Here is a 25,546-nt window from a genome sequence, read left to right as displayed (position 1 = left end):
AACAGCCTGACCTCTCTCTTCCTCCCCTGCACCTGGTCTTCACTCTCCAAACCTGCAGCTTCTCCTGCCTCTGACCCTTGCCTCCTGGCTGTTACAGGTTCCTTTCTTCCACGTCAGTCTCCAACCCCCTTCTGCCAGTGTACACTTGTCAGTGTTCGGCCAGTGTCCCTGACCTAAGGGAATGAAGCCCTTGAATTGAAATATGTTGCTCACCCCTAGTCTAGATGGTACATTCAACTCCAAATCAAATCCAATGAATAAAAGTGATATAGCAGGGGTGGGAAACCTGTGCAATTCCTATTAGCCAGGCTGCCAGGGGTGGATGGGAGCAGGACTCCAACATCACTGGAGGTAAGCCACAGCAGTCCAACAGGCCTAGGGTTGTAGCAAGCTTGAGACGTTTGAAGTCCAAGTCATGGCAAAGCACAGGTCCTTTCTGTTCTCAAAAAAGGCATGTTATCAGACTTCCATCTGGAACTCCTTGACCACTGGCTGGGCTGACTGGGGCTGATAGGAGTTGTAGTCCAAAAGATATGGAGTTAACTAGGTTGGGAAACCTGATATAACTTGTAGAACTAGGAAGTAGAGGGCAAAAGATTTCCATGGCCAGGTCTGCCCTTTCCAGTCCCCCATTCATCTAAATGAAATACAGCTCTCAAGGAGTGAATGGCCTATTGTGCATACATATCATTTAAGTGGCAAGCATGCCTTACTTCAGCTCTCGCCTTTCCTTCTGGCAGTTGCACAAGAAGTTCCCAAACTGGCACGAACAGATGTGATGCTGTATGTGGATTAGGAACCTTTCGTTGAATTCAAAGGCACAAGGAAATTGTTCCATAAGCTGCCAAACACACTCGATGAACTGATCAATGACTGGAGAGATCTCCTTTGGGTCTCCATCTAAATTGCCATACCTAAAACAATCCCAAAATGATACTCTGGTTTCTCTTCAGGTCGTATAAATCTTTCGCCTTAATAAAACAATCCCAAAATGAAAAGTTAATTCATAGCAAATGATCCTTTTCAATGAATGACACCCTGCACCATTGCAAGCCCAGTCCTAAACTTCAATTTAAATAATTTTTTTAAAAAGAAAAATATTATTTTGGTGCCATTCCCAGCACTTCAGAACCAAGTCTGAAGTTTGACTTGGCTGAGGCATGAGAGTCAGCCCAAGCCTGAATAGCTAACATCTCAATTTATTTGCATACAATCAGAAAATAGTTTGCCTACATAGTCATACACAAGGCAGTGCCCTGGTTATCTTGAATTACTACTACAACACCATAGTTTGAAACATTGCACAACCACTGCTGTCCCTCAGTCAAAGATTGGCTGCCTCATACAACATGACAGTTATGGAAGATTTAGCTCATAGCTCAAAGGCGCAGCTATAGGTATTATTTAGAAAGTGTTGTTCATTTGCTATCCAATGGTAGCAACACATTTCATTGGCTGTAGCCTCATGAAATCTACACATAGCAAACCACACTTACCTGTGATTAAATTTATGGCCAAATGAAACCCAGTCTTTGTCAATTAATACCTAGAAGGAGAGAGGTATGTATAAGAAGCTCACATGCATTTTTAAGAAAACAGAAAATTATCTTCACTGTCAGTCTAAGGCAGGTGTGGGATACCTATTTTCAGACTCCAACTATCATCAGCCCCAGCCAGCATGACCAGTGGCCAAGAATAATGGGAGTTGTAGTTCAGCAACATCCAATGGGGAAAATAGAAAAGAGGGGAGACCTGTGCTTTTTAGGCAAGAGTCAAGTGGAAGTGTGGATAAGCTTTCAGCATTGACAATCCTGAGCGAATGGGCAAATGGTTGACTCAGCATAAGGGAGCTTTCATTGCTCCTATGCTACACTTGCTGTCACAGAGGCGCATAGAACCAAACCACTAGATAATTAAAAGTAGCTTTAAATTACTTTTAGTGTTAAGGAAGCCTCTGCTATATTAAGCCAAGTAACTACAGAACATATAGCTTGTTACAAGTCTCCCTTTTTCTGCAAAAGCAAGCATGCTTACCATAAACCCTTTCATAGTTCTGTAATATGGATCTATAAGAAGGCTTGCTACGGAGCAAACCTGAGCTGTCCGGTCCCATCCGTCAGAACAGTGAACAAGAACGCTCACTCCTTCTTCAGCAACGGCCTAAAATACAGAGGAACATTGAAGAGATATATAGCCAATAAAATGCATAGCAATAACATTTCCATCATTTGTGTGAAGTACGTCAAACTGGCGCAGCCAACTCAAAGAACGACTTGCTTGGATTTGCAAAGTTTCCAGCTACAGTTTCCCAGCATCTCTAGGTATTGCTTGGAAAGTCATGTGCCTATACAGCATAGACCAGGGGTGCAGACCAGCAGAGACCAGAAGTGGGGAATCTGTGACCTTCCATACATTGTTGGACTCCAACTCCCATCAGTCCTTGTTGGCATGTCTACTGGTCAGGGACAATGAAAGTTGCAGTCTAGCAGAATTTGGAGGGGCACGAGTTTCCCATCCCTGGTGTAAGCAAAACTTAGCTAGATGGACCAGGCATCTGACTCCGTCTCAGGCAGCTTCTTATGTTCCAGTGTTTCCAAACAAAGAACTCTACAAGTCAACATAATGCACTGGGCAGATCTTGGCAGGCGGTGGACAGCAATTATATATCTTGTCATATTTTGCTTCTGTCAGCTTTAGGGGTCACGCCCAGCTTGTCAAAATGTTCAAATCAGCTTATTGTTCCTGTGTCAGGGGTTGACATGCTGTCCACAAAGGCTTTCATTTGTGCCTTTGGGCAGGTGTCCCAGACTACTGTATAAGATTTCATCATTTTTTAAAAAAGGTCTCTAGCTCATCTAGAAAGAAAGTTATGGAACAAAATGTGCAGGTACCTTCTAAGCAATTTCTGTGAAATGAGAGTGAGGGTGGTGTGGCTACCTTATATATATATTTTCTAGTACAGTGGTGCCTCGCAAGACGAAATTAATTCGTTCCGCAAGTTTTTTCTTCTTGCGAGTTTTTCGTCTTGCGATGCACGGTTTCCCATAGGAATGCATTGAAAATCAATTAATGCGTTCCTAGGGAAACCGCCTTCAGACCAGGTCCGGGGACAGTCTGTCCCCCGACCTCTTCTGAAGGCTGGGGGGGGGGGCAAGGGCTTTTCTTCCCACCGCCAGCCTTCAGAAGGCTGTTCTGAAGGCTGGCGGTGGGAAGAAAAGCCCTTCTCCCCACCTCCCGCCCCGCAAGCTCCGGGGACAGGAGGGCTTTGCTGCCGACCGCCAGCATTTTAAAAGCCCCCGCTGTCCCGGGGCGATTTTAAAATGCTGGTGGGTGGCAGCGAAGGCTTCGCTGCCGCCCGCCAGCATTTTAAGATCGCCCGGGACAGCAGAGAAGTCTCCGCTGCCCCGGGAAGGCAGGCGGGGGGAGCAAAGACTTTCGCCCCCCGCCGGCCTTCAGAAGAGGTCCTGCCTTCAAAAGCCGTCTGGGACAGCGGAGAAAGGCGCTGCCTTTCTCCGCTCTCCCGGGAAGGCAGGCAGGGGGGAGCAAAGACTTTCGCCCCCCGCCCGCCTTCAGAAGGTGTTCCCGCCCCGCCGCCCGGCTTCGGAGCACCGTTCCGCTGCCGGGCGGCGGGGGCAAGCTTCTCCCCGCCGCCCCTTGCTTCAAAAGAGGTCCGGGGACAGCGGGAAGCGCTTCCCGCTGTCCCCAGACCTGGGGCTGCGGGGAGAAGATCGCTTCTTCCCCGCTGTCCCCAGACCTCTTTTGAAGCAAGGGGCTGCGGGGAGATCGCTTCTCCCCGCCGCCCCTTGCTTCAAAAGAGGTCCGGGGACAGCGGGAAGACCCGCTGTCCCCGGAGCTTGCGGGGCAAGCTTCGTCTTGCGAAGCAAGCCCATAGGGAAATTCGTCTTGCGAGGCAACTCGAAAACGAAAAAACCTTTCGTTTTGCAAGTTTTTCGTCTCGCGAGGCGTTCGTCTTGCGGGGTACCACTGTACTGAAAAATGCTCCCTGTTGATATTAAATAGCAAGAGCATCAGTGTTTCTGTCAATGTAGTGTGATCTCCGCAATCAGAACCAGCAGAACATAGCTGACTTCCCATGGAAAGCATAAAGTTGTTGCAGGCAACCATCTCTCTTAATTTTTGTGTTGTGCCACATTGCTCATGGAAGCCATTCGGTGACTGATGCCTCCAGAACGCTCTCAAAATGTGAGATATGGCCACTGGTCCAAAAAGGTTGGCAACCCCTGCTCTATGTTCCCTGGTTGTTGGGAGTGTGGTGTCAACAGCCACAGGTACGCAGGACAGGTAATGGTAACTTGGGCAGGACAGAGTGGGCTACAGGGGCCCATGACACAATTTGTTTCAGTAACATGGTACCTGTTTTTTACAGAGCAACACCGTCTACTTCCCTAGCCTCATACATTTCTTACATAATAAATCCCTGAAGGCAGCAGCAAGTCAGCAGCATAAAATCAGGTCTCCTGAATCAGCATTATCCCAATTTCTTTCTAAAAAGTACATACTGCACCTTAGCAATAAAGATGCCAGCATCCATGATGGCTTTGATATGCTTTAGCCAGCCTGAGTTCTCTAAACCCCAGAGGAAGTCACTCATCGAAGGAGATCTCAGCTCGCAAACTGCAAAATACACCAGCTTCAGTAAAGAATTCAGTTTACAGCCAGTTTTACATTATTGCCATTATTATTAATGTTTTTAAAATTTGTATGCCACCCTTCATCTGCAGATCCCATGGTGGTTCGCAACATAAAATTGCAATATAAAAAACACAAAATACATAAAATCCTAGTTGTAGAGTTGGAAGGGACCACAGGGGTTATGTAGTCCCATCCCTGCAATGCAGGAATCTGTTGCCCAATGTAGGACTCAAACCCACAACCCTGAAATTAAGAGTCTCATGCTGTAACGACTGAGCTATTGGAGAGGCCATAGTAAAAATAAAAACAACAATAAGAACATTGTATTTTCCAATACATAGCGCATGAAAAAGGGGAATTCAAAAAAGGACTGGGAGCTGGTTCCCACATGCATAATCGTAGCTTTTAGTGCAATTATATACAGGTATACCCAAAATAAATTTAACAGGGGTATACTGCCACATAAAGGAGCACAGCCTTCAGAGTCACAAGGATGACTTGGGAAAGGTGTGGATACACCTTTTTGTTGCCAGGACTGCCTAAATAGGTTTTCATCTTTCTTCAAATGCACACACTATAGAGTAATACAGAATCAATCTGCAATGAGCTTTTATTTTTGGAATGAAACCAGTTTCTCCAGAAGTGCTTTTCAGGGGCAGGAAATATGCAATAGATCTAGACTGTGTGAGGACTAATAATAAAAACAAATCCAAGTACTCAGTCTCCTTGGATTCTGAAATAAGAGGTCATGTGTATACAATCTCACAAAGCTGCAGAATGCTTGCTTACACATCTAGGGACAAATTTGTTATGTGTATAACAAAGCCCAAATTTTATTTAAATGAAAAGCAGTGAAGGGAGGCAACATGGGGGAGTGTTGCTATTTACCCACCAAGGATGGTATTCAACCAAGCAGACAAACTGCAAATTGACCCTCACAGATAAAAGTTTAAAAAGCAACAGCGAAGGGGAAGCATTTTAACTTGTATTGATCAGATTTAATTTGTAGAACCTGGGACCCAAATAGAAAGCCTTTGTAATGAGTAGCATCATACATGTCATAAACTAGAAGCTAGAGACCCTGGGATGCGGGTGACGCTGTGGGTTTAACTACAGAGCCTAGGGCTTGCTGATCAGAAGGTTGGTGGTTCGAATCCCCGTGACCGGGTACTCTGTCCCAGCTTCTGCCAACCTGTTGTTGTTTAGTCGTTTAGTCGTGTCTGACTCTTCGTGACCCCGTGGACCAGAGCACCCCAGGCACTCCTGTCTTCCACTGCCTCCCGCAGTTTGGTCAAGCTATCCAACCATCTCATCCTCTGTCGTCCCCTTCTCCTTGTGCCCTCCATCTTTCCCAACATCAGGGTCTTTTCCAGGGAGTCTTCTCTTCTCATGAGGTGGCCAAAATATTGGAGCCTCGGCTTCACAATCTGTCCTTCCAGTGAGCACTCAGGGCTGATTTCCTTAAGAATGGCTAGGTTTGATCTTCTTGCAGTCCATGGGACTCTCAAGAGTCTCCTCCAGCACCATAATTCAAAAGCATCAATTCTTCGGCGATCAGCCTTCTTTATGGTCCAGCTTTCACTTCCATACATCACTACTGGGAAAACCATAGCTTTAACTATACGGACCTTTGTTGGCAAGGTGATGTCTCTACTTTTTAAGATGCTGTCTAGGTTTGTCATTGCTTTTCTCCCAAGAAGCAGGTGTCTTTTAATTTCATGGCTGCTGTCACCATCTAGCAGTTCAAAAGCATGAAGTGCAAGTAGATAAATACTCCAGCGGGAAGGTAAACAGCATTTCCATGCGCTGCTCTGGTTTGCCTGAAGTGGCTTAGTCATGCTGGCCACATGACCAGGAAGCTGTACGCCAGCTTCCACGGCCAGTAAAGTGAGATGAACGCCGCAAGCCCACAGTCGTCCGCAACTGGACCTAATGGTCAGGGATCCTGTTACCTTTAGAGACCCTAAAGCAATTCAGCTAAAGCCAAAGAGAATGCCAGGAGAATGGTAGCTTGAAGGATTGAAGAGACGATAACCAAGTTGCAGAGAACCCAAGTTTAAGGCCAGATCTGTCCCATAGGATTAAGCTCCCAAATTTAATCCCAGCTATCTGCAGCTAAAGGATCAGGAGTGATGTCGTTTGATGTGAAAGGGCCCAAGGTCCTGAAGATCCTGAAGAGCCACACCTGGTTGGAATAGGCCAAGAGTAGCCAATGTGGTCCTCTGAAGATTCTGTTGGACTCCGACACCCATCATCCCTGACCATTACCTATGTTGTCTGACGGTTGGAGTCCAACAACATCTGGAGGATGCCAGGTTGGCTATTCCTAGAGTAGAAATTCCTGGCCAGATGAGCAAATATTCTGCAGGTACTTGTAAATTTGATGCTTGGACACATATGCCCTTACTTAACCCAGAGTCCTTTCAGCTAACCTTCTATCCAGTGATCTATCACATAAGGCCATTTTAAAAAATGGCATCTCACAGAACTCCTGATGGCCCACTGCTGACAGCAAGAAACCTGTCCAATGATTTATGTATCCATGCAGATGGGAGCACAAGCAATTAGCGGCTGGATTCAAACCGAGATGGCTGCCTCTTGTTTGCAAAGTGCAGGATAAAGTCAAAATAGAGCCTTCCTCCCATATCAGAATCAATATTTGCTCTCCACTTTACTGAGCAAAGTCCATAAAGTCCTAAATTATAGGCCTGCAACCATATAGACATCAAGAGAACTCCCGCTGATGTGGAGTTCAACTGTGAGGAATTAAATAACTAAGCAAAAGCTCCATTAGATTGCACTGGCACCTTCATATGCGCACCAAAAAGCATTAATCTATAAAAAGGGTCTGCAAAGAGGAGAATCTGGGACAGATCTGGCCCTAAGCACAGGAGACAACCCTCAGTGGGTGTGTGTGTTTGTGTGTGACTCAAATATTTGGCAAGCTCAGCAACTCACAAGATGACCTTATTTCTCTTTTGAACAGGGAAAGCTGGTGGCTGGTGAGGAATGCAACCCTGTTAACTATGAATATTAGAGAAATAGGTAATGACTGGTCCGATTTTTTAATTTACTTAATCAGGAAGCATAACAGAACCGAGATGACTCAGCCAGTAGAGCATGAGACCCTTAATCCTAGGGCCGTGGGTTCGAAACCCACATTGGGCAAAAGGTTCCTGCATCACAGGGGGTTGGACTAGATGACCCTCGTGGTCCCTTCTAACTCTACAAGTCTACGGTTCTCATATTTGTATCCTGCCCTTACTCCAAAAGGCTGGGAATAGCATATGTGGATTAATCTCATTTCACCCTCACAACAAGCCTACGAGATAGTTGAGCCTGAGAAATATGTCACATTGCTTCCCCCAAAGAATTCTGGGAACTGCTGAAACACAGATGTACACACAGCAGATGACTGATGATTTTTAACCCTCTCCCCTCAGAATCTCGCTGCACCGAAAAGCACGTGTGAAAGATGGGAGAGCGCACAAGGCAAAAGCACAGATGAGGGGGGAAACCACGAAGTTTACCTTCCAGCATTTTTTGGAGACTGCTCCTCATGACATGGATGTTCTCAATACCTATGAACTGAAACTTGATGTTGGAGTAGTTGTCTTCATTCTCATATCCTTTCCCAGCTGCTCTGTTTGCCATTGCATTGAGCTGCAGAGGGGGAGTACGAAAAGAAAGAAAAAACACCGAGCTGCGGAGGAGATGGTGCTCATTTTGCTACATGACAAAGGAACAACATGCAGTATATACAAAAGCAAAAACACTTACAGGAGTATTTCACTGCACTGCACATCTAATTACAAAAGGCCACCTTTTAAACCTATTTGCACGGGGGGGAGAGGGATCAGAGTAAAATTGGAGCTTTCTTTGACATTTGAGCTGCAAGAACTAAGAGGCTTTTATATTTTTCAGCCCTCAGGTCTTTATTCCAACCTTACTCCAAGTGCTAATCAAGACGCACACTCTGTGTTTTATCTTCACAATGACCCTAGAAGGTGGGTTAGGCTGAGAGCTAGTGACTTGCCCATGGTTCCCCAGTGAGCTTGGTGGCAGAGCGGGGATGTGAGCTCAGTGCTCTGCAGACTAAATCATACACCCTAACTACTGTGCCAGAAATGGTTCTCAATTGTCATTACAACCCGCAGTGCAATTTGGGGTGGCAACACTTTGAAGCAATCAAATTTTGCACGGATACCTGGGGTCCTCTGCCTACAGGCTGTCAGGGGCTAGACCATGAGTAGGCAAACTAAGGCCCAGGGGCCGGATCCGGGCCAATCGCCTTCTCAATCTGGCCCGTGGATGGTCCGGGATTCAGCATGTTTTTACATGAGTAGAATGTGCCCTTTTATTTAAAATGCATCTCTGGGTTATTTGTGGGGTATAGGAATTCATTCATTCCCCCCCCCAAAAAAAAAATAGTCCGGCCCCCCACAAGGTCTGAGGGACAGTGGACCAGCCCCCTGCTGAAAAGGTTTGCTGACCCCTGGGCTACACTGAGGAGGAATGGTGGGGGCCGCCCCCCCTTCTCCTGAACCTTCCCGAGAACAGGAGGACAGTATAGATTTAGATCAGTGGTTTGCAGAAGGGCATAATTCAGAGGCTGCATAGGACAGAAGCTGGGAAATATTGGAAGAGGAACAGCAGGAAGAAGAAGCACAACCAGGGGAGAGATAGCTGACAGACTCAGTGTCCTTGGAAAGTAATCCTGACCCCCCCTTTCTCCCAGAACCAGACAGGCATTGAAAGTAGTAGAACAGAGAGCTCAGCAGCAGAAGGCTCAGATTAGCGGACGCAGGACTGACGTAGAATAGGGGAGACGAAGCGAGGGTGGGACTTTACTAGCAACACCATTTCTAGAGAGAGACCACATTCCTTTGTCTCTCGCTGTGATTATTGAATAAACTAATTGGTAAGAACTCTTCCACTTTTTATCTGCTTCTTTGCTGCCACCGGGGGAGGGATCTGCTTCCCCAAAGCCTGACACAGGCACACAACTGAATCTCAAACACACACACATGATCCCTGTCAGTTAGGGCCAAACCACCTGGAGACGTACCCACTTCTCATGGTCCCTAAGCGTAACTTTTCAGTGGCAGAGCACATGATCTGCATACAAAAGGTTCCAGCTCCAATCCAGACAGGGCTGGTTAAGACCCCCTCCTTGATACCCTGAAGAGCCACTGCAAACAGCATCAACAATACTGTGCTAGAAAGACCAATAGCCTGACTCACTAGAAGTGAAATTCCTATGCTCCAATATGGACTACCATCCCAAACTTATCTGGGCTGTGATCGAGAGACCCAACTGGCATGCAAATTGGAAAGTAAGCCCCATTGAACTCAATGAGCTTACTTCTAAGTACATATATTTCTAGATTTGCACCCGCTCATTTTTCCTGGTGGCCACATCCATTGCGAAAATCAAGCCTGCTGCAATCTGCCACCCCCCATGCTAGAATGTGATGGTGTGCTGAGAACTGGCTGTAACATATATTGATGGATGCTTATTTCGATGCAAGTGGCATCAGAAAACTAAAACAGCAGCTGCATCTTTGGCTGCAAAATAATCACGGCGGCCTTTCCAACCAACAAAACTTTTCTCTCAGCACCTATGTACCCAGCACCCACCCAGTCCTCGTGACGTAATGCCCACTCCATATATTATGGTTGCCACTTTAAAAGGGAAGAGCATGAAAATAAAATACAATGGCTATTTCTTATCTAGTTGCATTAACATTTATTTTTGTGCTGTTGAAGCAAAGTCTGCTTTTAACATCACAATATATCCAGAAGATGGCACTATCTCTACAGTACCGCAGTGGATCTACATGAATATGCTGATTGGCTCCCAGATGTTGAATTTTTGATGGCCTGCGTTGATTTGCTAGGGTGAGTTAATTAGTAATAAACACTTTTTTTAAAGTGAGGTAACTCAGGAAATTTTATAATTTTGCAGGCACAGCACAGAAGAAAATTTTCAACTTACTGACAAAATAAGAAACTTTATCATAAGTTAAAAAGAGAAGAGACCCTTCCATTCTGGGCCCTTCTGCTTCCCATGTTAACTTTGTCAAATCTATCAGAGATAAGGATGCATCTCAGATGCATTCAAAAAGAGAAATCAGTGGCAGATTTGCAGTTCTGACTGCAGTGCAAGTAAACTGGGACAAAATTCACACCAGAATCCAATGCATTCTATTGAAGGTCTGAAAGGCTTTCCTGATGATAGTTAAATTCAAGGGCTCTTATTGTATTTATAGCATTGGTGTTACAGCAATTGCCCATAACCAAGTTAGAATGTTTGCTGGCATTCCGTGACAGCACAGAATGACCACCAGTCAAGCAATGGCACAATGTAGAAAACTCATAGCCTCAGGCAGCTGTAAAATTATTCTGCTGCAAGTCTGGCTGTCTTGACCTGTAGTAGTAGATAGGTAGCCGTGTTGGTCTGCCATAGTCAAAATAAAAAAATTCCTTCCAGTAGTGCATGCACACGAAAGCTCATACCAAGAACTAACTTAGTTGGTCTTTAAGGTGCTACTGGAAGGAATTTTTTTATTTTGACCTGTAGTGATCAGGTTTGAGACAAGCAGTTGGCAAAGGAGAGGGAGGGAGTCTGATTGTACTACCTGATACTTTCTACCTGGCATTAACTGGAGTTGGGGAGTTGGCTGCACAAGTTACTCTCTATCCACTGGTCTTTCAATGGAAAGCAAATCTTGCTGAATTGCCCCCCGATCAGGGAGGTTGGGAGTGCTCAACAATCTGGTGATGCCCATGACTACATGCTACAGCATTCTACTTCAAAAGTACTTTATTTTGCAATATGGAAGAAGAAATCAAATCATGCGATAGCCTTTGCCGGATATTTGAAAGAACACACATACAATAAGCTTGCATACTTCAGTGCTGGGCCATTCTTCTAAGGGGAAGAAGAAGAGTTTGGATTTGATATCCCGCTTTATCACTACCCGAAGGAGTCTCAAAGCGGCTAACATTCTCCTTTCCCTTCCTCCCCCACAACAAACACTCTGTGAGGTGAGTGGGGCTGAGAGACTTCAGAGAAGTGTGACTAGCCCAAGGTCACCCAGCAGCTGCATGTGGAGGAGCGGAGACACGAACCCAGTTCCCCAGATTACGAATCTACCGCTCTTAACCACTACACCACACTGGCTCTGATTCTGCCACAGTGTCAGTTCATGGAGCTACATGTAACATCCTCTGGGTCCAGTGCCCCCCTCCAGGCTTCAGTAACACATAATTTATAAAGCATAGCCTTAGAACTATTTGTTTGCTGTTCCTCTAACTCCAGAACTCACAACGAAAGAGCTAAGTAAAACCATATTTCCATCTTCTGAGATTTGTAGCAGCAAGCTCACAAGGCGCTTCAAGGCCACCCAGTGCTAACCAACTCATTCAGATGACCTCTGACATACTTCTACAGGCATGCTATTGTAGATCTTCTGAGACGCGCCAGGCTGTAATCGGCATTAGCCACCACAAAATAAGCACATACACCACAGAGTACAAATTTTCTCACTTTTGGCCGTGTATCAACAACATAGATGAAATCACTTCCTGGATTTGCCTTCCTGATCGACTGAAGCATCTGTTCGTCTTCAAGGCATCGGGCACTGAAGCCCGAGAGAGGCTGGCTACTCCTGCATATGGAGGCCTGCGAGGAAACAAAAACAGAGACAGAAATATTCAAGTTAACACGTTTAGCACGGCCAAAGGGAATTTACCATCTAGAAATGGAAAACAACCCTCCCCCAGAAGCTTGCCACTTAAGAAGTAAAAACGTAGCCTGTATCAGGGTTAAGCACAGAACTGCTTTGTAAACCCCTTTGAGGTCTTCTACACTCTGGTGGTATGTAAGTTTTATGAAATAAATAAAAATGAACCTCAGCTAGGCTCTCTTCTTCTCCCCCCCCCCCCAGCATATCTGCCGGTTTCAAGGAAGCACCTATTATGCACCTCAACTCCATTCCCACCCATGATTCAAGACCCAGGCAAAGGATTCAGCATTAATATCCCCAGAGGCTCTGTAAGAACTCTCTCCTTGTGCATCTCCCGGCTCTTATGTTCCAGTTACTACAAATATATGAGGTTGTAGAAGTGCATCAGTGATGCCTCCCCTCCAGTGCCTCCATTGCTTCTCCCTCCAATGGGGAAGAGAGACTGACAGCACTTTTGTTTGTGCCCCAAAGTGAGAAGCTCATTAAGGTGCATAGGAAGGCACTGGACATAGTAAAAGATCCATCGCATCCTGGTCACTGTCTCTTTGAGCTCTTGCCATCGGGACGGAGATACAGGACGATGAAGACAAGAACGAGCCGTCTTAAGAACAGCTTCTTCTCCAGAGCGATCTCGGCCCTGAATGGGAAGCCCGGACTTTGAAAGTCATCTAATCTCCCTTGCTGTATTATACTGTATTGTTTAATTAGTGTTTTTATGGAGCAGTCAAGTAATTTCGTTGTCCCCAAAGGGGGCAATGACAATAAAGATATTATTATTATTATTATTAGAGATGGAAGGGGCATTGCAGGTGATCAAATCCAACTCCCTGCTTGATGCAATTATCTTTTTATTTTATTTTATTCTATGTGCGGACAAACAGACATAACACAGAGACATACATTATTTAACAAACAGAAAAAGAAAAATAATAAAAAAGAAAAAAGAATTAACAGTGTTAACAAAAGGAACCATAGCACACACAAATAAACCCCATACCTCAAAAATACTCTAATGAACAATATATTTTAACCAAATTTCAAATCCCTTTTCTTTGTCGACTTGATGCAATTATCATTTGTCCCTCATGGTTTTTAGCTAATAGAAAATGAAGAGTCAGTCCAAGTGAAACAAGTCATTGAAAAGCTTTAGTCCCACACTTACGTTATTTTGCTTGTAGTAATATGAAAGTGCTGGGAAACGCCTCCTGCTGCGGAATTTTGAGCTTCCCATAATGATGTGGGCAGTGGCTGATTTCGGCACATACACTTCGGTGGGGTAAGAGTCACAGACCTGTCCAAAAGCAGAAGGAAATCAAGATGAGTTTCTTGAAGCAGAACATAGCGTGATCTTCTGGAAGACTCACCTAAGGATAATTTCAAAGGGCCTCACAAATAGTCATACCCATATGTGTGCTCAGTACGCTTAAGAAAAAGGCAAGCAAAAAATAACCGAACAAAGTTTGAAAGCTTGCACTATCTCACATAAAACACAAATTCCATATTTCCTGAATAAGAGTGCTTTATATGTTAGACCTGGATGTTTTCCCATGCTCTGATGCACAACCCAAAACCCTTTCTGCATCCTTCTGAAAGCTTTCTGTTAAAAGAACTCAAACATTCTGTTAAATGAACTCAAAAATTTTATTTACTTCCAGAAGCAGCACTCAATAGAATGATCGGGGGAGCAAAGCAAAGCATGATGAGATTGTGTCACACAACAGTTCAGACATCACAATGTTGCTCTAATAAATTATGGTTTATCAGCCAAATAACAAACCATGTGCCCATGCACTCCCACACTGCTCAACCACTATCCTCCTGTACCCAGCTTTGACGCTTATATTCTGGTTTTTAAAACGACTTTCCCATGATGTCCAAAGAGGGGAAATGGTTTATTCTGGCAGTGCTTAAACCATAGTTTGGATGTCACAGGAAACTGTGGTTTAACAAGCCAAGATGTAAGACCCAAAGCTGAGAGCATGAGAGACGAACACATGAGCACACAACTCCATAAACCATGATTTATCAGTCCACAATCATGCCTGAATTGGGTCACTTAGTTACCAGGCTAATGCAGGGATGGTAAGTGGTCACTGCTGTCCTTTGTGTTCCACATTATCAAGTACCGCACCTTTGGTAGCAGCAACTCACCCTGTAATCTCTATTGACATCACTGAGCTGCCAGTAATTATTTGGGACCCCCATCCGATTATATTCTTCCTTCATGTTTGTCAGATTCCAACCTTGCTCTCGCTCTTCTTTGTTTAGCTTGGGGTTGAAGGAAAAACAGTACAACTCTTCATACTTAACTGAAGGACAGGGAAAAAGAGACACACACACTATTTATCCATTTGATTTATTATTATTGCATCACAAATACCAACTTTTATTCGCTTAGTTATGCCAGCTGTCACATTTTTCAAAGATGATAACCAATGAAGCTTGCAATTCGTTAGGGAGGACTGCACTTGTGTATATGAATAATCCAGATGGGATTTCAAACAAGCTCTGTATGCTGTCTGTCCAGACACTTTACAGCCAAACTTTGCAGACAGCTAACCTTTTCCCTGATTGGGAGGGGAGGCAGGCAGGGTGTCTGATGTTAAGAGCTGCATTTCTTGCTCTTGTGTTTTATCCAGTTTGCTTGTTCCGTTAGCAGCGTGTCATTTGATTCATTTGCTCAGACCACCGGTTTGATGGGCCATGCTTGCTCCATTTTCCTCCTACTGGTACTATGTAACTTGGGCTGCAAGCAGACAGGTGGCCAGAGGCCAGTTGAGTGGCTCTGGAATGCACATCAGTACCACTCTACTGATAGAACAGGCCAATGGCCCATCTAGTCCGGCATATTGTTCTCACAGTGGCCGACCAGATGCCTATGGGAAGCTCTCAAGGAGGTCCTGAATGGAACAGTGCTCTCCCCACTTGTGATTCCAAGCAAATGGTATTCATACTGCCTCCTACAGTGAATGCATGTTGAGTCAGGATCCAAAGTCTCCTTGTACCTCAACATTCTGCAGGACTAAAGAACTAAACCAGCCCTAGAGAGGGGAACCAAAACACATTGTGTCAGGGAAATAAGAAAAAGCCATCTTCACTTCCCACGCAACTCACATTGAGCCAGCAGGGCAACATGAAGTGGACATGATGAGCCATGGATTCTCCATGACTCTCATGGATTCTCATGGGAAGACACTTCCATAGAATTGCTCTGCCCATCTATGACTTGGGCGGCAAATAAATAAATAAAATAGGCCGATGAGCCCTGCAAATGCCATTAAAATGTTCACTTTGGTTCTTAGATGGCGTTTATTGTTTGAACACAAGTCAAGCAAAAAAACCACCTGGTCAACTATAATTTTAACCTACGACATTTATGAGCCACCTTTGTATTCAGCAACAGAAGACGTACAACAGGATGAAACAGATTTAGAGAGCAACTGCACACCAACACAATAACAACAAAATAAAGGAATACAACAACTGTAATACAATTTCTTAAAATAGTCATAATCAACTATTTTGAGTAAAAGTGTTCCTACAAGTCAACTGACAGCATTATGACCATCAGCTGGTGAACATCCCAACCCAGCTAAATTGATGGCATAAGGCACTATAATTCTACTATCCTTACTTTATTATTGCTAACTTTCCCCTACGTTTTATTCCCTTGCTTAAATTCATGTTTAAATAGGTCTTATTTTCTGTACTACAAAGTGCACAGCCACTTTGGCGAGGAGGGGATCGGCTAAGCTACTGCCTCTTCTCTTTCCTTTGACCTTAAGAGGAAAAGAAAGTGTGTATAGCACACTCCGTTACGATGAAATAAGGGGGAGAGAGCACCTTAGCCAACTGTTTTATGTTCAGGAGGACTGACGCAGTTAGACTGTTATCTACAGGAAATGGTTTAGTAGATTACAGCAGGATCTTCCAGCAGAAACCTGACATCAGACTACCATTGGTCACCTGTGAACCCTACCACAGTGAAGGCAGATCCAGAAGCAAACAGAGAGAATTCAGCTTTGGTCCATCCTGTTCTATAACAGTAGGAAACAATTAACTGGATGTTATGGGTTAATCTCTTTCAAATGTTGTCATTGGGGGCAGGGTAGGGAGGCTTGTGGCAAGGCAAGGTACCAGTCACAGGTGACCTTCAGGTTCCTTCCTTCCCTACAATTTTATGAACTGATGTCCCATAAAATGGCCAGAACACAACTAACAAGATTGCCATGTGTGATAAACCCAAAGCAAATAAAGGGCTCTTGCAACAGCTAAGTCCCTTATACGCAGATGCTTGCAACATGCTCAGAATGGGAGGAGAGGTCTTCTTGTGGGTCAGGAATTAGTTAAGTAGCAGGAAGCAGAGGGGAGGAATAAATGGACAGTTTTCCGAATGGAGGGATGTAGAAAATGGAGTCCCTCAAGGATCAGCAATGGGCCATGTGCTTTTTAATTTGTTCATAAACAATCTCTAGAGTGAGCTGTGAAGTTGTCAAGTTTGCTGATGATACTAAATTGTTCGGGGTTGTGAAAACAAAAAGAGATTGTGCTCCAAAAGGGCCTCTCCAAACTGAGTTAATGGGTGGTAAAATGGCAAATGAAGTCCCATGTAAACAAGTGTAAAGCAATGCATGTCAGTGCAATAAATGAACGGTGGCTCCAGTTCCCAGGATTCTTTGGGGGAAGCCACAACAGTTAAAGTGGAACAAATGTGCTTTACATGTAGGGTGTGAAGTCTCTGTGCCCTACGAAAGCTTCTCCAGTGTCATCCATAAAGAAGTAAAGTGAATCCATCTGTGTGAATTACTTGCCATATCAGTCACAGCCAGCACAAATTGGATTTGGCACTGGAAGTGTATTCAGGCGCTGATGCCATCTTACTTCTCAAATGCAAAACAGAAAAATCCCGCAGCACCTTAAAGGCAAAGAGTTGCAGCCAACCTATGTCCCATTCAAAGTAGATCCATTAAAGTTAATGGCCATGACTAATTCAGGTCCACTATATTTCAATGGTTCTATTGTGAGTACAACTTAAATTGGATACGACCCAAGCAAAAAAAGGTGCCCTAAGTCTGTTTGTTATTTTTGCTGCAGAGACCAACATGCCTATGTAGAACTATTGAAAAAACTTACTTCACTGCATTGCTTTCAGTGGGATGCACATTTAAATCAATAGTCAAGTGCATCTGGTCACACATAAATGCCCATTTTAAGTGTGACTAGAGCAGGATTAGAGTATGTAGATTGATACAACTAGTAATCTATGCTGTACAAAAGGAGTGCTGTATACAAGAAATGGAGAGGAAATTAATCCATAAACTTTCAGAACATTAAACCATAATTCAAAAAATAGATGAGGGCAGGGTTTGAACAGTTTCTGGAACTCATACTTTTCTGCCTCCATCTGTTTATTGTCATGGCATGGGTTTATGTACACTGTTCCATCTGTTTATGTACATTGTTATATTTAACCTGGGGGGAAATATCTCAAGTAGAAAGATCTGGCTGGAATTTTGACGTGTATTTGTTCACCAGCGTCCAAAACGTGCATTAAAGTCATCCATTACACCAGCTCACATCACTGGCTAGGAGCTCTCACAGCTAGATCAAGTTAGAACAAACAATGTCCTATTTTCAATTCAAGGCTTTATCAACAGTTCAGTCACAAAGTGTGAGGTGCAAAGCTTATTCATATTTGCAGGTTATTGGAAGTGCTTGACACAGTTGGCAGGAATGAGGAACATGGTGGGATGTCGCCAGAACCACCTGTCACAACCTAAGCAGAAAGAGTTCTCAAATCTTCCTCGATAATACTTTTCCAGAAGTTCACAGCCTCCAGACACCACCCACTAAACCCTTACATATTTCCTTGCTCACATTATTATTTCCTCAAAGGGGACTTTCTCCAGCCCCTTGATCACGTTGGTTTCCCCTTTCTACACCTTTTCCAGTCTACAAAATCCTTTGTTGTTTTTGCTGCAACACAGCTACACCTCTGAATATTTGTAAAAAGGAAACACCTTAGTGCTGTGCTAAAACTAAATTCAGGCCCAGTCCGCAGGTTTACAGAACAAAAGGATGAAAAATAAAGTTCTAAATCAGCTGTGTAAATGTGCTGATTGATATTAAAAGATTAATGGAGCTAAGGAAAAAACTAAAAATAATAAAAATGAAGGATCCCTGTCCCATGGAACCTTCCCTGTGAGGAGAAAGAGAAATAGTGACATGATGGCCAGAGAGTTATGGGCAAAACCAGAGATGAGCATGACCATGAATGGCTAAAGAGAAGAGAGATGAATGAAATGATCATCAAATGCTGGAAGGAGATGCCTTTTCTACAACTGTGCTATCAGATGGCACAGAGCTTTTTTGAAAGACAGCAAACAGATATTGCATTGTTTGTACACTGGGTGAAAGAGAACAGCCTCCTCAGCATCAGGGTTGTTTTTTTTTCCTTTTTCTTTTTACAAACTGCATGACAGCAGTCCACCACAAGATAAATAAGAGAGAGCATTTGTTCAGGCTAATTTCCAGATTGTATCCTTCTGAACTTCCATTCCATACCTGGGCGTGCCAGACGGATTAAAGATATGTAAACATCATGGCAATCTCTTTCTTGAGGCATGATGAACTGGATGTTCTGAAAATTCTTGCAGCGAATCAGCAAAGGACAACCAGTTGCCGCTGTAGCCTGCTTTTCGATAGAAGAGATTTGACTGTGAAGAACCTGAAAAGGAGAAACAACTTTTTTTACTGTGCGCGCGCTCTCTCTCTCTCTCTCTCTCTCTCTCTCTCTCTCTCTGTGTGTGTGTGTGTGTGTGTGTTAAGACACCTTGAACTCTGCCAAGGAAAAGTGGGGTGCAAATGTTTTAAATAAATAAATAATAAATAAATAAATGTTTTAAATAACCAAACAGCAACAAAACACTTGCAACTTTAAAAGAATACAACACAGCCCACTTTGACCATGTGCATTAATGCATGCAATGTTCCAATGTGAAAGAGGGAGCAAGGCATTGGACAATACGCTGTTGTCAAGCAGAAGAAAGACAGAGTCTTGAACCAGTACATATGAGCTCTACATCAGCATTGTGGTGAACTCCCCATAACGAAGAGCTGAAACTTACACAGTACATTCCACTTCCAGTCTGAAGCTCCCTGTTGACCAGGTAGGGCTGGAAAAGTCCCCTGTCTGAAACCCTGCACAGTCGCTGTCGGTCTGTAGAGTGGAGGCAGCCAACATGGTGCCCCCAAATGCTGCTGGACCATAACTTCCCCAAGACCCAGCCAGCATGGCGAATGGTCAGGGATGATGGGAGGCATGGTTCAGCAACATCTAAGTGGGCATAACATTAGCTACCCCTGGTGTAGACAATACCAAACTAGATGGACTCAGTGTAAGGCAGATTCCCATGTTCCTAGATTTTGAGCTTTCTCTGGTACATTTGCTGCCATCGCAACAAACTCAATGGTCTGGCTGTTCCTTATGCATACCCATTATGTTCTATGCATACATATAATCCAGTCTTGACTTAAAAGTCTGTGTACATTGCACACAGACTTTTAAAAATCAATGGAGAGGACAAATTAGCGAACTTTATGGGATGCATTCACAGATATATCCACTCCCTTTTAATTTGTTCGGCATACGTTTGTAGGGCATTTTGCAGTTATAAAAATAAAACCAGAGTTGTAGAAATTACTTTCATAGGATTCACAGAGCTGTAATATAGAAATTGCCATACCCACGTCTCTTTACGGGTGTCTGACTCATTTTCTACAAAGATCACATGAGTGGCTGTTAGATACAGCGTCCCTAATGCAGCCCTTTTGGAAGATATTCCATCAATCAAGCGGACATTTTCCACCTAAAAGAGAGAGAGAGAGAGCATAACCAAGCAGTTCAATACTTCCAATAAAATAAAAAAATAAAAAATTCTATAAAATTCTATGAAACTGGTTTTCTGTTGAAAGAAACCATTTATGTTAAACATGCCAATCTTTTTCCACTGTTTAAAAGTAGCAAGATGAAAGAGACTAGAAGACATAGAAAAGAATATTAATTTTACATCCCAAATTTACTTTTCATTTATGTATTTGCTTTGTTATTTGCTTATAAGGCTTACATTAAACAATATGCAAATTAAAAATACCATCCAACATTAAAAACAAACTGACATAAAATGTATCAAACTATACATAAAACCAATTGTGGCAAGATTTATTTATTAATACAGAGTCAAAGATACAAACTAGAAAGAACATAATCAAAGTAAAGTCAGTAGTTTTCAAACAAATATAAGTAATATAATTACATGCTAAAATTGGGTGATAAAATTACATGTCTGTATACAATGGATGGCATTCAACTATGTTTTACTCAAATTAATGTACCTAATTTAGTCATGTTAGTCATGTTTTACTGAAATTAATGTACCTAATTTAGTCATGTTCATGATTTCCAGGGAGTCTACTCCAAGTAAAATACCACCCATTGTTCATAATCATTTAGTCCTACTCAGAGCTTTTTTTCTAAAAAAAAAAATGTTTAGGGGTACTCTCATTTCCCTACTCATATTGAAATACAGTGGTACCTCGGGTTAAGTACTTAATTCATTCTGGAGGTCTGTTCTTAACCTGAAACTGTTCTTAACCTGAAGCACCACTTTAGCTAATGGGGCCTCCTGCTGCCGCCACGCCGCCGGAGCACGATTTCTGTTCTCATCTTGAAGCAAAGTTCTTAAACCGAGGTACTATTTCTGGGTTAGCGGAGTCTGTAACCTGAAGCGTATGTAACCTGAAACGTATGTAACCCGAGGTACCACTGTACTGCCTCTCAATGAGGCCAAACTTATCGATTCACAAAATGTTTAGGGGTACCCCTGCGTACCTCCAGGAAAAAAAGCACTGGTTATACTGAATTTTTGACTAACAGGAATGAGTGGCTGCAACCTTTTGTACTTTGCAAAATAAAATTTGTGAAAATCTCAATAAAACTATCAATAACAACTTTTGTAAAAATGGCAAGATGCAATCTGATTGGTACAGCCTTGGTTCTGCTTGCCTCTGACTGGACCTGACATTACTCATAATTCTGTGCAGCGCGTTACAGCAGATACACCCATATTTTCTAATGAACTTTTCTTTTGTTTTCTTTTTTAAATAAGTATACTAAAGATGAGTTAAATTCATATTTGCTCCATACACATATCAGGATTTCTGAAACAGAAAAGGGGTAAAATACTTATACACAAATTCCACCTCAACCACATCACATGAGACAAAGCAGCTAAGAAATTTAACAATTATTCATAACCTAGCTACAAAGACATCTAAAGGATTATCATGTTTTTAAGAGCCTATTCAGAGCTCAAGGTAGGTGGGGATTTGAAAAAGCTAAAATTAACTTCTGCCAAGCTAACCAAATAGATCTATGGAGTGTTTCTGTATGCTCTGTGGTTTTATTTGAGCTAAATTCTCATGCCTTTATGACAGCTCATCCTTGCCCTTTTCTCTACTGAGAATCTACTTTGGTAACAAATGAGTTAAGAGTGGAACTCCAGGACGTGACCCAGTTTTTGGGTTTTTTTTATAGTATAATGATTCACTGACTTCTTGGCTAGTTCTTATGAGACCTACGTCTTGGCTAGTTCTTCAGTGACCTATGTCAAGAGCTGGCTGCAGAAAGCAGAAAGCTAAACCACTTTGAAGACACAGATTTTCTAGCAAGCTCTGGCCTCTGGGAACTATTTTTGTGCATCTCACATCATTCCCAGTGGAGAAACAAACTGTGCGATGTCAGCTCAAAATTCACCCTTAAGGCAGCTTAGTGCCAGATCATCAAAGTACTTTAGGCCAATAGGAGCACTGAAAAGAACAAAGTTTGCTCTGCAGTGTACATTCAATAGTGACTTAGCTGGAGAAACAAACTGCACTAACTAGGAGTCTAAAGGTAAAGGTAAAGGGACCCCTGACCGTTAGGTCCAGTCGCGGACAACTCTGGAGTTGTGGCACTCATCTTGCTCTACTGGCCGAGGGAGCCGGCGTACAGCTTCCAGGTCATGTGGCCAGCATGACTAAGCCGCTTCTGACAAACCAGAGAAGCGCACGGAAACATCGTTTACCTTCCCGCCAGAGTGGTACCTATTTATCTGCTTGCACTTCGTCCTTTCGAACTGCTAGGTTGGCAGGAGCAGGGACCGAGCAACGGGAGCTCACTCCGTCACGGGGATTCGAGCCGCCGACCTTGTGATTGGCAAACCCTAGGCTCTATGGTTTAACCCACAGCACCACCTGCGTCCCCAGACTAGGAGTCTAGTTAGCGTTAAATGAAAAAAATATTCAATGATATTTGCATATCCCCACAATTTTTTACTAAATATACATTTTTGATAAATTAAGGGGAGACAATTTTCAGTTCAAAAAAGAAATCTAACCAATCATTTTCAGAATGGAAGTCCCTAATCCAACAGCACATTAGAATCAAAATAGTCACAAAACATTCAAGAGAGAATGCTTTTCAGGAGTGACCAGCAGCTAGGGACGTGCCATGGAACTTGCCTCTCTACAGCACCACTGCTACCACATACTGGGTATAGCGGAGCAAGGTGATGAAAAAAGGCGGGGCAGGCATACCAGCATAGCCAATCCAGTGCTCCCACAGTAACAATCTCGCTGCCACCTTCCCCAGTAGTCAATGCTGCCCCTCCTCTCCTGGAGCCACTGACATTTTACATGTATCTTACTGATTAATTAACTAAATCTTTAGTTATAGATGATGCTCAATGGTTAGGAACTGTGCAGAAACACCTACTGAAACTGGTATCAGCAGCAATCAGAGAGAATACTTTGAAGGTTTGAAGTTTAAGTCACGTTTATTTACTGTAGGATTAATGTGACTTAAGCGTCAAACCTTCAAAGTATTATCTCTGATTGTCAGAGGAGAGATGTGGACATGTGGTAGTTCACAGATTCTGGAAGCCCCTCTTTGAAGAATGTAGTGAAATTTTGGAGTAATAATCTGTGAACTGCAATTGGCTTTAATTTCTGGTTTTAGAAATGCACAATACAAGGAAGTGGTGACTTTCTGTGGGGTCAGGGCACCAAAGAAGTGGGCAAAAATGGAAGAAAAGGTCTTTCATTAAATGATTCGTAAGGATATGTGAGGCAAACCACTTTTACTGAAAGGTGGACTTGATATAGGGTAAAATACCAGCAAAGCTATACATTTTTAAATTGTTTTCATTTTAAGCAAGACTTTATACCACATGATATGCCAACGTTTGGGTTGTGTCATCTGCCTTGGATCCAACTTCTACATTATTTGTAAGCCATCTTGTTACCACATGATTGTGCGCTCAGAATTTGAGGTGTAGGACGGGTCAGCATGTCTTGGGGGTCCCAATGGGGAGGCTCGCAGGCCAGAGGTTCCCCATCCCTATTGCAGAGGTATCAGAGATCGTGGTGCCAAGTCCCTTGAGTGATCGCCTACGCACACAAATTGCAACACAAAGTATTTATTAAAAGCCATGTCTGTCCATCATGATATATTTTCCTCCATGACCTTGGTTGCTGTAGGCTAAAAGGAGCAAAGAGGGCTTTAAGCAGAACACAGTCAAGGGATTTATGGTGTCTATGGCAACCCCTTACATGATATATATAAAGTGGATCCAAATTCAACACAACACTTTTTAGAGAAAAGGGAAAGAAGGCAAAATATAGAAGTTAAAGGGAATGCAAAATTGCAAAGAGATGTAAGGCACTTTCAGAGGATAAATTTAAAATCTGACCTTCTGAACAAGGCTGTTGGGAGGTCATTCAAGAAAAGGGATGTTGTATTTGGGAAAGGGATACGCAAATTCTCAAATTAGGCTAGCCGCAAAGCTCTTTCTAGATATGCTGAATGCACGTTGAATGCCTGTGAAGGTTTTATGGCTACATTCAAATTGCATTGGGTGTTCCAAAACATCATGTGTCCCTAAGTATATTTTATACTTGTTGAATGAACCTTGATTGTGGATCTAGTTTTTAAAAGGCATGGAGAATGCAATAACTTGTTTTGTTACTGTGACAAGGGACTGCCAGTCATACAGCGGTTGCAAGGCAGGACAACAGCAATCTGGATAACCTTGCTCACAGTCAGCCAACCTTGTTTGGAAAATAGGATTATACAATTGAGGATTCACACATCTGATTAAAACAAGCACAAAACTAGCTACTTAGACTTGTGTCTTCTCCAAGTGAGAACAATGCAGATTCCTGATTAAACTCTACTCTAGGAGACTGATAAGGAAGAAAAAACATTAGCGCTGAGCCAGAGGGGACGTCGGAAAAGCATAGCTGAGAGACGGTTGGGTGTCCAAGAGGAATAGTCATGCTGTCTTTTTCCTTAGATGACCTCAAGCTCGCATCACTAGTCTAACAGCAGGAAGTTATGAGACGGAATAGATGGATGATGAGAATCTTCTAGCCCCAAGTGCTAATAAGTAGGACAAAGAGCACTCTATAAACAAGGTCAGCCAGATCGCACCACAAATTATCTTTCTCTCCACTTGTAGAACTGAAACACAGGAAACCAGAATCTGCCATTTAGAAAGGTTTCTGAGCTCTGAGGTGCAGACAAGGGGTTGCTTCCACACTGTCACTGTTTTCAGGAGGGAGTCTATCACCTGTCAGCAAGTTCAGGTTATGCAATTAAAGACGATTCAGCATTCTTGTGCAACAAACGTGCTTCACCAGACACCTCTCCCCTCCAAATCAGACTTTTTGCAATAAGGAAAGTGATGGAAAGTGTGTGATAACAATTGATTGAAATCCCTGTGCTTTTAATGATGAACAGTTTAGGAACACACTCAGGAAACTGCCTCCTATCAAGTGAAACCATGTATCCTTCTAGCTAACTAGACGTCATCTGTACCATATACTGAAAGCAGTATTACACCACTTTAAAGAGCCATGGCTGTATTTCATTAAGGGTCCAAGAACTGTTAGAATATCCCTATTCCTGTCACAGAGCTACAATTCCCACAGTTCTATAGGAAGAGAGATTGACTGTTAAAATCACTCAGAAAACTGTAGCTCTGTGTGGGGAATAGGAGTCTCCAAACACCTCTCCACACCCTTAACAAACTACAATTTGCCAT

The 25,546-nt window shown here is 43.2% G+C and overlaps 1 protein-coding gene across 2 annotated transcripts in view; it reads right to left on the bottom strand.

Moving 5' to 3' along the window:
* The window catches only part of MTMR7 (myotubularin related protein 7), a 41,615-nt gene that overhangs the window by 11,383 nt on the left and 4,686 nt on the right, over positions 1 to 25,546 (bottom strand). Inside the window, exons 1-11 of one of the 2 annotated variants that reach the window (XM_081208878.1) lie at positions 21,476 to 21,623; positions 20,150 to 20,272; positions 18,969 to 19,131; positions 14,556 to 14,713; positions 13,567 to 13,695; positions 12,206 to 12,340; positions 8,184 to 8,316; positions 4,526 to 4,635; positions 2,035 to 2,160; positions 1,497 to 1,546; positions 714 to 914 (exon numbers count right to left, since the gene is read on the bottom strand). In XM_081208878.1, the coding sequence (XP_081065004.1) occupies positions 714 to 914; positions 1,497 to 1,546; positions 2,035 to 2,160; positions 4,526 to 4,635; positions 8,184 to 8,316; positions 12,206 to 12,340; positions 13,567 to 13,695; positions 14,556 to 14,713; positions 18,969 to 19,131; positions 20,150 to 20,272; positions 21,476 to 21,487 (1,340 nt within the window). In that variant the 5' untranslated portion in view covers positions 21,488 to 21,623. Of the gene's footprint in view, positions 1 to 713; positions 915 to 1,496; positions 1,547 to 2,034; positions 2,161 to 4,525; positions 4,636 to 8,183; positions 8,317 to 12,205; positions 12,341 to 13,566; positions 13,696 to 14,555; positions 14,714 to 18,968; positions 19,132 to 20,149; positions 20,273 to 21,475; positions 21,624 to 25,546 lie in introns of those variants that run through there. The other variant, XM_081208877.1, reaches the window with a different exon arrangement.

Source organism: Podarcis bocagei (genome assembly GCF_964188305.1).
Source record: "Podarcis bocagei genome assembly, chromosome: 9".
Classification (NCBI taxonomy): domain Eukaryota; kingdom Metazoa; phylum Chordata; class Lepidosauria; order Squamata; family Lacertidae; genus Podarcis; species Podarcis bocagei.
This window is presented reverse-complemented; position numbering and strand designations above follow the sequence as displayed.